This window comes from Triticum dicoccoides, chromosome 2B (assembly GCF_002162155.2).
Source record: "Triticum dicoccoides isolate Atlit2015 ecotype Zavitan chromosome 2B, WEW_v2.0, whole genome shotgun sequence".
Lineage (NCBI taxonomy): Eukaryota > Viridiplantae > Streptophyta > Magnoliopsida > Poales > Poaceae > Triticum > Triticum dicoccoides.
This window is the reverse complement of record NC_041383.1, coordinates 741,933,312-741,946,145: the sequence shown is the minus strand read 5'-3', so window position 1 is coordinate 741,946,145 and position 12,834 is coordinate 741,933,312. Positions and strand designations below refer to the sequence as shown.

General features: G+C 48.3%; 1 protein-coding gene across 1 annotated transcript; it reads left to right on the top strand.

Annotated features, from left to right (window-relative positions):
* The first annotated feature begins 10,610 nt into the window (after positions 1-10,610).
* Positions 10,611-12,415, top strand: LOC119368543 (26.2 kDa heat shock protein, mitochondrial-like). The gene is made up of 3 exons (XM_037633778.1): positions 10,611-11,108; positions 11,189-11,658; positions 11,741-12,415. Exons 2-3 carry the CDS (start codon positions 11,575-11,577, stop codon positions 12,185-12,187), a joined length of 531 nt encoding a protein of 176 aa, XP_037489675.1. The 5' UTR covers positions 10,611-11,108; positions 11,189-11,574; the 3' UTR covers positions 12,188-12,415.
* Positions 12,416-12,834: the final 419 nt, after the last annotated feature.

The window sequence follows — 12,834 nt, the reverse complement described above, 5'->3', positions numbered from 1 at the left end:
GGAGATCCGTGGTCGCACTCGCTCCCGCACGGCGGCTCTCCGTGCGCAAAGCGCCTCTCGTGTCCTGGGGTCAAGCAGCCCCCCAATGGCGCCTTAATGCGTGCACTATTCTGGAACATCCGCGGTTTCGACCATGATGGTCGACGCCGCCAACTTGTGGAGTACATGCGGGAGGAACACATTGACATAGTTGCCATTCAAGAAACCATGCGTCTCGAATTCTCGCTCCCTGAGCTTGACCGTCTGAGCTCTTACCTCTTTGCGTGGCATTGGCTCCCTTCTAGTGGGAGCGCAGGCCACTCGGGCGGCATCCTTTTAGGCGTGAAGGATGCCACCTTTGAGGTGGGTAGCATGGATCGAGGAGAATTCTCTGTGAGCATGGAGCTGTTCGAGAGGTCTCTCAACTTCAAGTGGGAGGTCATCATCGTCTACGGGCCCGCCGACCATAGTAGGTCGGCTACCTTCCTCAAGGAGCTCCACCGGAAGATCTCAGCAGCCTCCCTTCCGGTGGTGGTGGGAGGCGATTTTAACCTCCTGCGCGTGGCGGAAGACAAGAGCAATGATAATGTCTGCTTTGCGCGGATGCAAATGTTCAATGACTTCATTGCTGACCTCGGTCTCCGCGAGATCGATAGGATTGGTGCCAGGTTCACCTGGACCAACCGGCAAGCCTCCCCGACCCAGTCTGTCCTGGACCGGGTCCTAGTGTCCCCGGATTGGGACCTCCGCTGCCCCTTAGCCTCCCTTCGCGCCATCACGAGGATTGGCTCGGATCATGTGCCCCTTCTTCTCTCCTCTGCTGACGAGCGTCCGCCATTCACCCCTCGATTCCGGTTTGAGACCTTCTGGCTCTCCCAGGCCGGGTTTATCGACGCCGTAGGCGCTCGGTGGATCGAGGCTCGCGCCCATCCCCACCCCCGCCCCCTTCGGCCATTGACTCGTGGCACTTCTGTGCGAAACGCGGTCGGCAGTTCATGAAGGGATGGGGTGCTAATCTGGGTCGCGACCTACGGGAGCGCAAGAAGGCGTTGTTATCCTCGATCCAGGCCCTTGACTTGCGTGCTGACGCGGTGGGTCTTTCTCCGGACGAGTGGCTCTCCTGTTACGACCTGGAAGACCAGCTCTCCGTGATCTACACCGATGAGGAGGCTTGTTGGCGCCTCCGTGGTGCCCAGAAATGGGTCTTGAAAGGCGACGCGAATACGGCATACTTCCAGGCCATCGCCAACGGCCGCCGTAGACGCAACACCATCCCTCTCTTGTGGGATGGTGAGACTCTCCTTCAAGACCCCCGCGACATCCGGTCCCACGTCGACGGTTTCTATAGATCCTTATTCTCTGCCGCCCCTAGAAGCGGCATCTCTCTCGCCCCCGATTGCTGGTCTGAGTCCCAGTTGGTGTCTGTCTCGGAGAACGCAGCCTTTACGGCCCCCTTCTCCGAGCCAAGAGGTCTGGGATGCCATCAAGGGCATGAACCCATCCTCAGCGCCGGGTCCGGATGGCCTCCCGGTTAAATTTTTCCAGACCTTCTGGAACGTGATTAAACCGGAGGTCATGACCATCTTCGACGAGTTCTACGTTGGCTCCATCGATCTCGAGCGTCTCAATTACGGAATCATCTCTCTCATCCCCAAGGTCCCTGGGGCGTCCGACATTCGCCAGTTTCGCCCGATCACGGTTATTAATGTGATCTTCCGGATCCTGGCCAAAGGGTACGCCAATAGGGTGACCCTGCTGGCTGACCGTGTGACTCACCCCAACCAGTCGGCCTTCATTAAGGGCCGTTACATCCTGGATGGGGTCCTTGTCCTTCATGAAGTCCTTCATGAGGTTCGCGTCAAACGCCTCAAGGCGGTTTTTCTGAAGATTGACTTCCACAAGGCCTACGATACGGTTAGCTGGCCCTTCCTCCGGGAGGTCCTTCTTCGGAAGGGCTTCGACGACCGGTGGATCACTAGAGTCATGCAGATGGTCTCTTGCGGTCGCACGGCCGTGAACATCAACGATGAGATTGGCCCTTTCTTCCCCACCCTTTGTGGGGTTCGACAAGGCGACCCCTTCTCCCCGTTCTTGTTCAATATGGTCGTGGACGCGCTTGCCTCCATTCTGGATAAGGCGAAAGCCGCTGGCCATATTCATGGGATTACTCCCCACCTTGCCGGTGGCTCCGGGATCTCCATCCTCCAGTATGCCGACGACACTATCATCATGGTCGAAGGCTCGGAGACGGACATCTCCAACCTCAAGTTCCTCCTCTGCTTCCAACAGATGTCGGGCCTCAAGATCAACTTCGACAAGAGTGATGTTATGGTGATGGGTTACTCCCCCTCAGAGTCTTTGGCCATCGCCAACAGACTTAATTGCCGCATGGGCTCCTTCCCCACAACCTACCTGGGAACGCCCATTAGTGACTCCCGGCTCACCGTCGCAGACTTGCGCCCCTCCGTGGCCAAGCTCCAAACACGCGTCTAGCCCTGGCAGGGGAGGTGGCTGTCCAAGGCGGCCCGGACTATTCTCATCAACTCCTCCCTCTCCAGCCTCCTCTTGTTTCTCATGAGCTTCTACAGTCTCCACGAGACCCTTCACCAGGAGATCGCCAAGGTCCAGTCCCGCTTTTACTGGGCGGGTGACAATGACAAGCAAAAGTACCATATGGTCAGCTGGCCTGACATCTGCAAGCCCAGGGAGCAAGGTGGCTTGGGCATCATGTGCTCTAAGCGGATGAATATCGCCCTTCTCTCCCGCTGGCTTTGGCGCATCTCGCAAGGTCACGGTGGCCTCTGGCTTGACATCATCCGGGACAAATACTTGCACGGACAGCCCCTCGCCTTCTGCCAGAAGTCTGGCGGATCTCAGTTCTGGCAGTCGATTGTTCAACTTCTCCCGGTCCTCCGTATTGGGACTTCCATCTCGATGGGATCCGGAGTATCGACGCTGTTCTGGTTTGATCGCTGGGTCGGGGACACTCCCTTTGCGGCTCACTTTCCTGGCCTCTTCTCTATCTCCGTCGATCCCGTGATTTCTGTTGATAGGGCCCTTCTTGACTTAGGGCGCCTTGCTTTCCAGCGGCCTTTTGGTCCCTTGGAATCCTTGCTTGACTGTGTTGCTCTCCACGAGCCAATGGTGGATGGTGGCCCTGACCTGGTGCGCTGGCGCCTTGAGCCTTCGGGTCAATTCTCCACCAAGTCACTATACCAGGCCATCGCCCCTTCCTCCGCCCCCCCTCCCCCTATCGATGGTGTGGTCCATCCGCCTGCCCCTGAAAATTCGCATCTTCATGTGGCAATGGATTCACGGTCGAGTCCCGTTCGGGGTGGAGGTGCGCAAGCGAAATGGCCCGGGTACTGGCATCTGCCCGCTCTGTGGGGTTCCCGAAGACTCGAACCACATTTTCTTCTCCTGCGTTTCCGCCCAGTTCTGGAGCTGTTTTCGCGAAGCGGTCGGTGGAGATTGGTGTCACACCAACTTCCCGGACTTATTTGCCGAACTCCAGATGCCCCCCGTGACTTCTCGCCACATTAGGCGGCTTGAGATTGGGGTCCTCGGCTGGACCCTCTGGACTGTCCACAATAAGCTAGTGATTCAGCGCACTCCTCTTCGTCGGGCTACTGACGCTCTTTTCAAACTCTCGGGTTTCTTGCAACTTTGGTGGCCGCTTAGCCGCCCCCTGGATCGCGACGCCATCTCAGCCTTCATCGCCGACCTCCGATCGATGGTCGTCCGCCTGTCGCCGCCGCCTCCGCCGGAGCCAGACTAGGCGATATCTTCGTCCGGCGTGTTCTGTTTTTTCTTTTCTTTTCTGGGCTTGTTGAGCTATGCCCTCAGCAGAACCTATGTACTTTGTTGTGAGACTTGGGTGTGTGGGTGTGGACTTGATTCTGTATGTGTGCTCTTTGGCGGTTTGCTTTATTTATAAAGCAGGCGAAAGCCTTTTTCGGTAACTATACATATACCTGAATATTATAGGTGTACATATTGTACAGATAAAGTGGTACTATTTAAAAGGTGAGGCAATCGGTTTTTAAATGGTGGTAGTTCCAAGTATACATGTTTTTGTAGAGGAAAGTCAGGAAACTATCAATGACAGCAAATTTCAGTCCACGAGCAAGGGAGGAGGTATGTCAAATACTCCAGATATGATTTTCAGCAGTGTATATGACCATGGTGATAAAACAGAACTCCTATATGTTCTTGATACAACAACAACAACAAAGCCTTTAGTCCCAAACAAGTTGGGGTAGGCTAGAGGTGAAACCCATAAGATCTCGCGACCAACTCGCGACCAACTCATGGCTCTGGCACATGGATAGCAAGCTTCCACGCACCCCTGTCCATAGTTAGTTCTTTGGTGATACTCCAATCCTTCAGGTCTCTCTACGCCCCAACGAAAATCTTTTGGGTTGCATCTGCATAAGAGTGGCTGAGTTTTTACGTTAGCTCGCCAAGCCTATCACAACCCTCCTCCTTTACCCGGGCTTGGGACCGGCTATGTTGAGACAACATAGGCGGAGTTCTATATGTTCTTGATGCTTTGCAATTTTCTTTAATACACTATGACATATCATTTGCATATTCATAAAAAGGTACTGATTACTAGGACAGCCTGACTTGAGCAATACCGTTATGGAGAAGGAAAAAAACTGTATAATAACACTGCAGCCTGACTTGTTGACATTGCAGAGAACTATTGTCCTTATGCAAAACAGACTGCACATTTCTACATTTTGACATTGCAGAGAACTATCGTCCTTATGCAAAACAGACTGCACATTTCTACATTTTTACATATACACTTTATTGTGTAAATGAGTTGTGCCATGTTGGTAGTGTCGGTTCAACAAATATGTGGATTCCCTAACCAATTCTCATGTTAAAATTATGGGGGGACATGGTTGTGGCATGCCCAAAAGAAGGATGTGGAAGTAGCCCTGTCAAATAAGCAAAAGAAGTTTAGAGGATGAAGATTGCGGAATTTAAGCAGATACGCAACAAGCCTGATGTTGTTGAGGTGATCTCTCTTTTAAACCAGGGCCTAAGATCACCGTCGATGTCTGTGGTATGATTACATGATGGCGTTTTTCATCTCACATGCGTCTTGTTGTTGGTTTCCTTTGGTAGGTTTGGGATGCTACTGCTGTTGATCCCAAGTTGCTCGTATATCTCAAGTCAGCGGGAATACTGTGCCTGTTCCAAGACACTGGTCCCAGAAATGAAAGTTCTTGCAGGTTAGTGAGTTTTGAACCGTCTATTTTTTAGTATGATAACCATGTATTGTGAACTTAGTTACTCAGTAAGTTGGTATGCAGAAGATGGTTGTATTCTTCCAAGTCAGCCACAGTGCAGGTGTGGGGTGCCTTGTGGTAGGTTTGGTCGCGCAGTTTTGTACTGCCAAAAACTTGTAGTGCCTCTAAATTTTGGTCACTTGGCCGTCCCATGCAAAATTTGGTTGTATCAAAGCTTTTGTTGGTGCATAGTGGCAAAACTCAACTATTGGCACACCTCTGCTGCTGCCCCTTTAGCTGACGTGGCTAGAGATAGTTCATAGTTGGCTTTACTAAATACGCGATTTCTTCGAGTAACATGCTTCAAAAATTAATACTCCCTCCGTAAAGAAATATAAGAGCTTTTAGATCACTAAAGTAGTGGTCTAAATGCTCTTATATTTCTTTACTGAGGGAGTATCTTATAAAATTCTAATCCTATCTGTCATTGATTGCAAGTTAATTATCTTAACAGTACTGATCATTTGTCACTCAACGTGTTCTAATGCTTGCTCAGATACTCTTATTTGAGCCAGGAGTTACCTTTGCAGAAGTCAAGAAGAGAATTATTCCAGTGTTTTGTTTTTATCATATGCTTGTAGCTTTTACAGCTAAAGAAATCATTTTTTCTGATAGAACAGATTGATCAATTAAGGCATAATAGTTTTCTGATTTGTGGGATAACCCTTCCTATGAAATCAATGTGAACAAAGACATGAACTTTTTAAGGGTGGAAAACGTACAATTATATTTCAGTCTTTTCGCACACACAGACCCACAGTCCTAGAAACTTTCCAATTCTGTTTACTGAATTATGTTTCAGCAGTTCAGGTCGCCACCCTGCGGCGTTCAGCTCCCATGGAGCGAATCACTCCCACTCCCACGGGATGGACGGACGCATGTCGTCAACCATGGCGACAGGGCCAGCCCAGAAGACTTCAAGTCAGTTGGTTCCTCTCCCTGATGGTGAGCTCTCGAATCCCCAACTCCCAGATGAAGCATTAATTTGTAGCTGTTTGTTTGGCCGATGAACCTTGTTACTTTTTTTTAGTTGAACCTTGTACCTTGTTGTTGGCATTTGATGCGATAATGGGGCGTAATGGCTAGCATGTCTAATGTATAGAGTAGGCCACTTAAGGATATGTTTTTTGCCAAAATTTATAGCAAGATATTTGCAATTGAACAGGAAAAGTAATTCTTTAGAGTTCAGATTATGTATTACAATGAAGGTGATGACCAAACTTAGCAAGCCTATTTTTTATATCTTTGTTCTAGCCAGAAAGTTGGTTCAACTTCTCTGATGCTAGTTTGCTTGGGTCGATATATGTACATACTACAGTATTTGTTTGTTCATGCCAGAAAGTTGGTTGGACTTCTCCAATGTGTTTGCTTGGCATTTGCCAAAAATAGAAGTTCAATTCCGAGTTCAAAGTTACCAGCATGAATTGTTGTAAGCTGATGATTACCAGGAAAACATTACATTGATCTTCTCTGAAACTCGACATAGCTTTGGCTGCTCCTAATGGTATAAAATATGCACCATCGTGTGCATGTGAAATTAATCTTTTTTGTCACTGTCTTGGCATTAAAAATAGGGGGAAATATCCATTATAATGACGGCTTGGCTGTCAAGAGAATAAAACAGTAGTAAGAAAAATAAAACACCAAAATTGTTGCACAAGAATAAAGTGAGTGGATCTAGGTACGAACATCATTGGTTCTTTCTCTTCTCTAAAGGTGTACCAGGATTATTCAGTCTAGCTCTAGGCGTGAAACTTCTTCAGTCTACAACACATCCCCATATGTGCGATGAGATGTGCAGATTGACTCATCTTTCAACAGATGTATATGTTGATAAGTGGTCAATTTTTACACGTTGCCAAGGTGAATTAATGTTAATGGTAAATCAACTAAATTGTAACTGAGAAACATGTTTCACGGCTGTAACAAAAAATGTAGTCTGAAGACGTACCTGTGTTAAATGCTTCATCCGCTTGGCCTTTCAGCTCAGACATCCGCTTTTTCACAAGATTTTCATCCTGGGCAACTCATAATAACTTGAGTTTGATGCGTGTGAAGGAGGAACAGTACTCTAGCAAGATGTTTAGATGAAGTAAACAAATACAACAAACGGTATTAATCAATTCAAGATTTCAAAATCCCAGTTCCCACTTGCTATGCTGAAAGGAAATGAGGTAAGAGAACTATTTTTAAAAATGTTGGTTCACATGTTATTCTAAAACAAAATCAGATTTAATCTATTACCATTTGACCAAAGCAAGTTTTCCAATAAAGCCTCATCCAAATAAAATGATTTTTCAGGGAGACAGCTTAGACAGTGATTCAAATGCAAGAAAACACAAGCGTATTTGATAAGTCAGGAATAGGAAACTAAACCGGCAGTATTTTATGCATGAAGTTTTGGTTAAACATTGACTTAACCCCGACACTGTTCAGAGAGTTAGCATGGACAAAATAGCCGTAGGTGTGCAAGAAAAATTTGCAAGTGACATACCTCAAGTTGCTTGATTTCCATCTTCACATGACTAATGATTCCATCAACACTCCAATTTGCCACAGTTGAAACAGGAGAGGTGAAAAGAAAGAGAATGTCAACGTCTTCCCGTGTACCATACTCAGCGGCTAACTCTACCAAACTGTAGAGGAACAGGGAAAGCTTTACAAAAGCAATATTCAACATATAAGCACTGTTCTCGAGACGGTCCATGCGGCCAAATTCGAATTAATGATTAACTACCATCATATTGTGTCAATGTAGTGGTAGTGTGTCACATCTGCACATACCTGACCAAGTTAAAGACATGGCACAAGAGGGGGAGGGCAAACAATAACAAGCTTATGCAAATAAGGCAACTTGGCACAACATTTTATTTTTATTTTTCAAAATAGCATCATGTAGGCACATTTACATCATAACAACATTTTGTTTACATCATAACAACATTTTCAAATAGCAATATTTTGTTTCTCTTTTTCAAATAGTATATTTGTTGCATATCAGTACATGTCTACTGAAAGTCTGAAACTAAAAAGCCAAGCAAAACACAATAAGATGTGATAGAAAAAGCATTGTTACCGTGTCAAAAACATTTGCGTTTGCACCAGCTACCAGCAAGCCCTCGATAGAACCGTTAAGCCCTTTCCGACAGACGTGACCAGACAATTATCATAAGGACCAGCACCAGTCACATTAGTTCCACCCTATCAGATGGAAGTGCAGAAGAAAAGCCAATCATACAGCTGTGTGGTCGTTGATACAAAGATAACTAAATCAAACATCAGTTTTGTAGAAATTCTACATTGCTATTGTACTGAATATTTTAATACTCCCTCCGTAAAGAAATATAAGAGCGTTAGGTCACTACTTTAGTGATCTAAACGCTTTTATATTTCTTTACGGAGGGATTATCAAATACGATACCATAGTTACTCACTGCCAACTACATATCCATGAACCCACCTATGAAGCATATCAGGAAGTTTATCAAACATAAAAGCAAAAGAATTAACTTCCAGTTTTAACACACTCAAAATTACTTCAAGATCAAAGCTTTCCTATTTAGCGGCTCATCTGCTAACACTTCAAACACTGCAAGTTAGTCTTACAAATACTTCGTCATCATTGCATGAATCCACTAGACTGGAGTTTATTTAACCATCATTGCATGAATTGCAAATTAGTGTTCATTCATACATCACCATTAAATCCTAGGGTCGTTGATTGCAACGACGTATACACCTACAACCTCAGCTCAGTTCTTGTTATCTAACTTTTTTTAGCTGAACTTCTTTTTCTTAGCTGAACTTCTTATCTGACTAATAATCATACAACGTAGAGTAACCTTTGACCATCCTTCTGAAATATACTGCAAGTCTGGAACGCAATATTTTGTTGAGCATGTATAGTGTGTAGTGTGTACTGTGTAGAGCAAGTTGTGCCTTGCCAGGCACAAGCCTTTTCTCCTTGGCCTCATGGAGCTAAATTATGAGCATTGTCTGACTAACTTCATCATGAAACATAATCAGAGCATCCCAATACTCTAGCAAAATTAAAGTTCGTTCTCACCTTCTATTTCACACAAATCAATTGTGTCTGCCCAGCAGATCGTTTGGCATTAGATGATTGTAAGGATTTCAAGTGACTTTAATAAGTTCACCTAAGCAGAATGCAGAATTCCGGAATGAATCCATCAGTTCACCACAGACATGTACACTTGTACTAAAAGTATACACGTCAGAGCCGCAGAGGGGCACCTAGCTAGACAGGGCATTACAGAATATCCAAAATAAGTTTGCAACCGGGATGAATCCAGATGTACGCACGTGCCATGAGATTGGGAGGAGAAGATCGACGAGGAGAACTAATGGACCTGGTGTGGGGGCTGCAGTAGTCCATCTGCCTGCGGCGCTGTCGAAGAGGAGGACTCCGAGGTCCGCCACGGCGAGCTCCTGCGCCTTCTTCAGCAGCCCGGCGCTGCGCTTGCCGAAGGTGGACTGCCTGGAGACGTCGTTCGACCGTATCAATAACTACGTGGCCGGCGTCGCCGGCGGCCGGATCCAGCTGCTCACCGCGGCAGATATGCGGTCCAGCTGCTCACCGGAGAAGAACCTCCCTCCAGCTACATGGCCGGCGCAAAGGATAACAGCGAGGCCTTCTGCACCTCCCGGCCGGCGTCCAGATCCGGCTGCTCACCGCGCCAGATGTGCGGTCCCGCTGCTCACCGGAGATATCGCGGTGGAGGGGATGGGATGCGGCGGGAAGTGGAGGGGACGTGAGGCGGCGGTGAGCGTGGAGAGAGGCAGCAGATCCAAACCACGGCGGTGATCTATGGCAGCGGCGACGCCGTAGCCGGGAGAGATGGTGGCGGCGGCGGCGGCGGCGGCGGAGAATGAGATGTGAGTGAGTGCGAAGGAGAGAGATGTGAGCGTGCCCGTGTGGTGAGAGAGTGAGAGCGAAAAAAGGATTTTTTTGATTTGAGAAAAATTCACTAGAGGTCCTCATGCACGTCGCGTTGGCCAATTTAGTCCCCGTAGTTACAAATACCCGAAATACGACCATTAAACTTGTCTTAGGGATTCACATACAGTCCATTATACTGTTTGGTCTACGTATTCGCTGATTTGGCAGCGGTCAACTGATGCCACGCGGGCGCTGACTGCCACATCGTCTAGAGCCGCTTGAATACGCAGGAAAGTAGGGGTCTTTCTGCAAATTACGCACATAAAACAGCTGCCCCCTCCCACCTGGTCGGACCGCGCCACCCTCGCTCTCTTCTCCCAACCCTAGTCCGTCCCGGCCGCCGCCTCCCTCCGCCGCCGCCCGCAGCACCGCCGAGTGGCCTTCGAGCCGCGGGGAAGTGGCGGCGCCGGCGCCGCTGCTGTCGGACGAGAGCTTCGGCGACACGGCGCGAACGCCAACTTCAGGGAGACGGCGGTGGAGTATCTCCTAGTGTGGAGGCCGCGGAGGAGCACCTCTGCTTCGGCGCCGGGTCGGCGATGAGGCGTGGGGTCATGTGCGTGATGGTTAGCTTCTGCTCGAATGGCCTTGCCACTGTTAAGGTAAGGAGAAGAAGCACCATACAGTTGTTCAGCACTCTGTCGTTGTGCTGCAGATACGTATTATGTCGTTGATCGTGACTGCTGCATACCTTCATGGTTCACGCTTTCGGCTTCGGAACATCCGTCGTCTCCGGTGGTGGATGAAGGAGCGGCATTATTACTCGCGGATGCGTCTTCGGGGTGGTCGCGAGAAGAATGAACACGGATGAATGGAACACAATGAGCTGCCAGAGATGACAATTGTCCAAGAGGGAGTGCAGTGATCATGTATATATACCTCTCCAGGAACTTGCTTTGGTGACCGGTTGCTTGCAGGTTCTGATGTCCCCTGTCTCCTGACTTTGCAGAGCACGAGACACATGATGATTTATGACTAATACTACTAGCAATACATACACTGATCTTCGGTTCCAGAGGACGGCAACAGAGGTCATTGCCTGGCAGAAACGGGGGACAGAGGAACTTATCGAAGAATTATCGTCCCCCAGTGACTGCATTAGGTGCCTCTTGAATGTCTCCAGCTGCAAGTGTCATCCGGTGCTCCTGTGATGGCGGCTCCAAGAAGAGCGTGAGCGGCAGCTTGTTCCCCTGCTCATCAACTGCTGCCGCGGGCTCCCTCAGGTCCACCAGGTCGCTGGTCCTAGAAGGGCGTCGTTGCGCTGATTCTTCGATTCGAGGGGGACTTCTGTTGCGCGTTTCTTTTCTTTTCTTTATTTCTTTCTAGAAAAATGGAATGCGTCGTTGCATTTCGCCCGCTACGACGACAACGACAACTACAGCGGCCGTGACCTCGTCATCCCCAGCTTCTTCTTGCAGGGTATGCTTTGCTTCCCCACCTGTGGTGCGCCGTTTCTTTGCGTTTGTTCTGAAGTCAAATCGTTCTGATCAGCTTCTTGCAGGATGTTGATTCTGCAGACATGCTCGAGCCGCACAATGCACCGACCAGTAAGGCCCGTCTGCTATCTCTGATGGAGACCGGCCTCTCCTCCACTGTTGGGATGTCACGTCTCGGACGGTGGTTGACGAAGGAGGACAACGACGCGGTGTACCTCAAGGTGCCAATGTCGGGGATGACGAAGGAGCAAGTGAAGGTGAGGGCGGAGAAGAACATCCTGGTGATCAAGGGCGAGGGCGAGAAGCAGCCCTGGGACAGCGAAGACGACTCCGCGGTGCCGAGGTACAACCGCCGCATGGAGATGCCTGCTGACGTGTACAAGATGCACAAGATCAAGGCTGAGATGAAGAATGGCATCCTCTGGGTGACCCTGCTCAAGGTGAAGGAGGAGGGGCCCAAGAACATCTTCCACGTCAATCTCAAGTTGAGAGGCGAGTCAAGTAGTCCTTAGTGGTAGTACTCATGGAAGATGGCCCGTGCGAGAGTATGAGACGCCTTGTTGATTTGGTGATGTTTGGTGTCTTTCTTTCTTTGTTTTGCTTCGTTGATCGTCTTGGATCGTAGTCTGGTGGTGAAGTTGGTTTAATTTCCTCAAGTTTGGCATATGATGAACTTACATTGGTGGTGAAATTGGTCATGAAACTATGTTGATTTCCTCAAGTTTGGCATATGGTGAACTGATTTGGTGCTGAATTTGGCGTGAAACCTTGTTGATCTCCTAAGTTTGGCGTGCTACACTAATTTAGTGGTGAAATTGATCATGGACTTTGTTGATTGCCTGAAGTTTGGCTTGATTAACTACTTTGGTGGTGAGATTGGTCTTGGAAATATGTTGATCTCCTCAAGTTTGACGTGATGAACTGATTTGTGCCGAGTGTGTAGTCTCTGATCCATGTTTGATCCTCACTGTTCCGTAAAAAATAAATTATGTTTATCCTCTGTTCTTGTTAGAACAGTAACTCTTGGAGTTTGTAGATGTAGTGTTTTTATGTGAACAACCAAATGAGATAGGCATTTCCTGGAGCATTTTGTTGATTTCCTCGAATTTGCCATGAACTGATTTGTGCTGAGTAGTTTCTGATCCATGTTTGTTCCGGT

Bases quoted from the DNA above. Each gene is read 5' to 3' on its own strand.
- LOC119368543 (XM_037633778.1), top strand. From the start codon at position 11,575: ATGCGTCGTTGCATTTCGCCCGCTACGACGACAACGACAACTACAGCG. The intron at 11,659-11,740 runs GTATGCTTTGCT...AGCTTCTTGCAG, and splicing joins CCCCAGCTTCTTCTTGCAGG to GATGTTGATTCTGCAGACAT.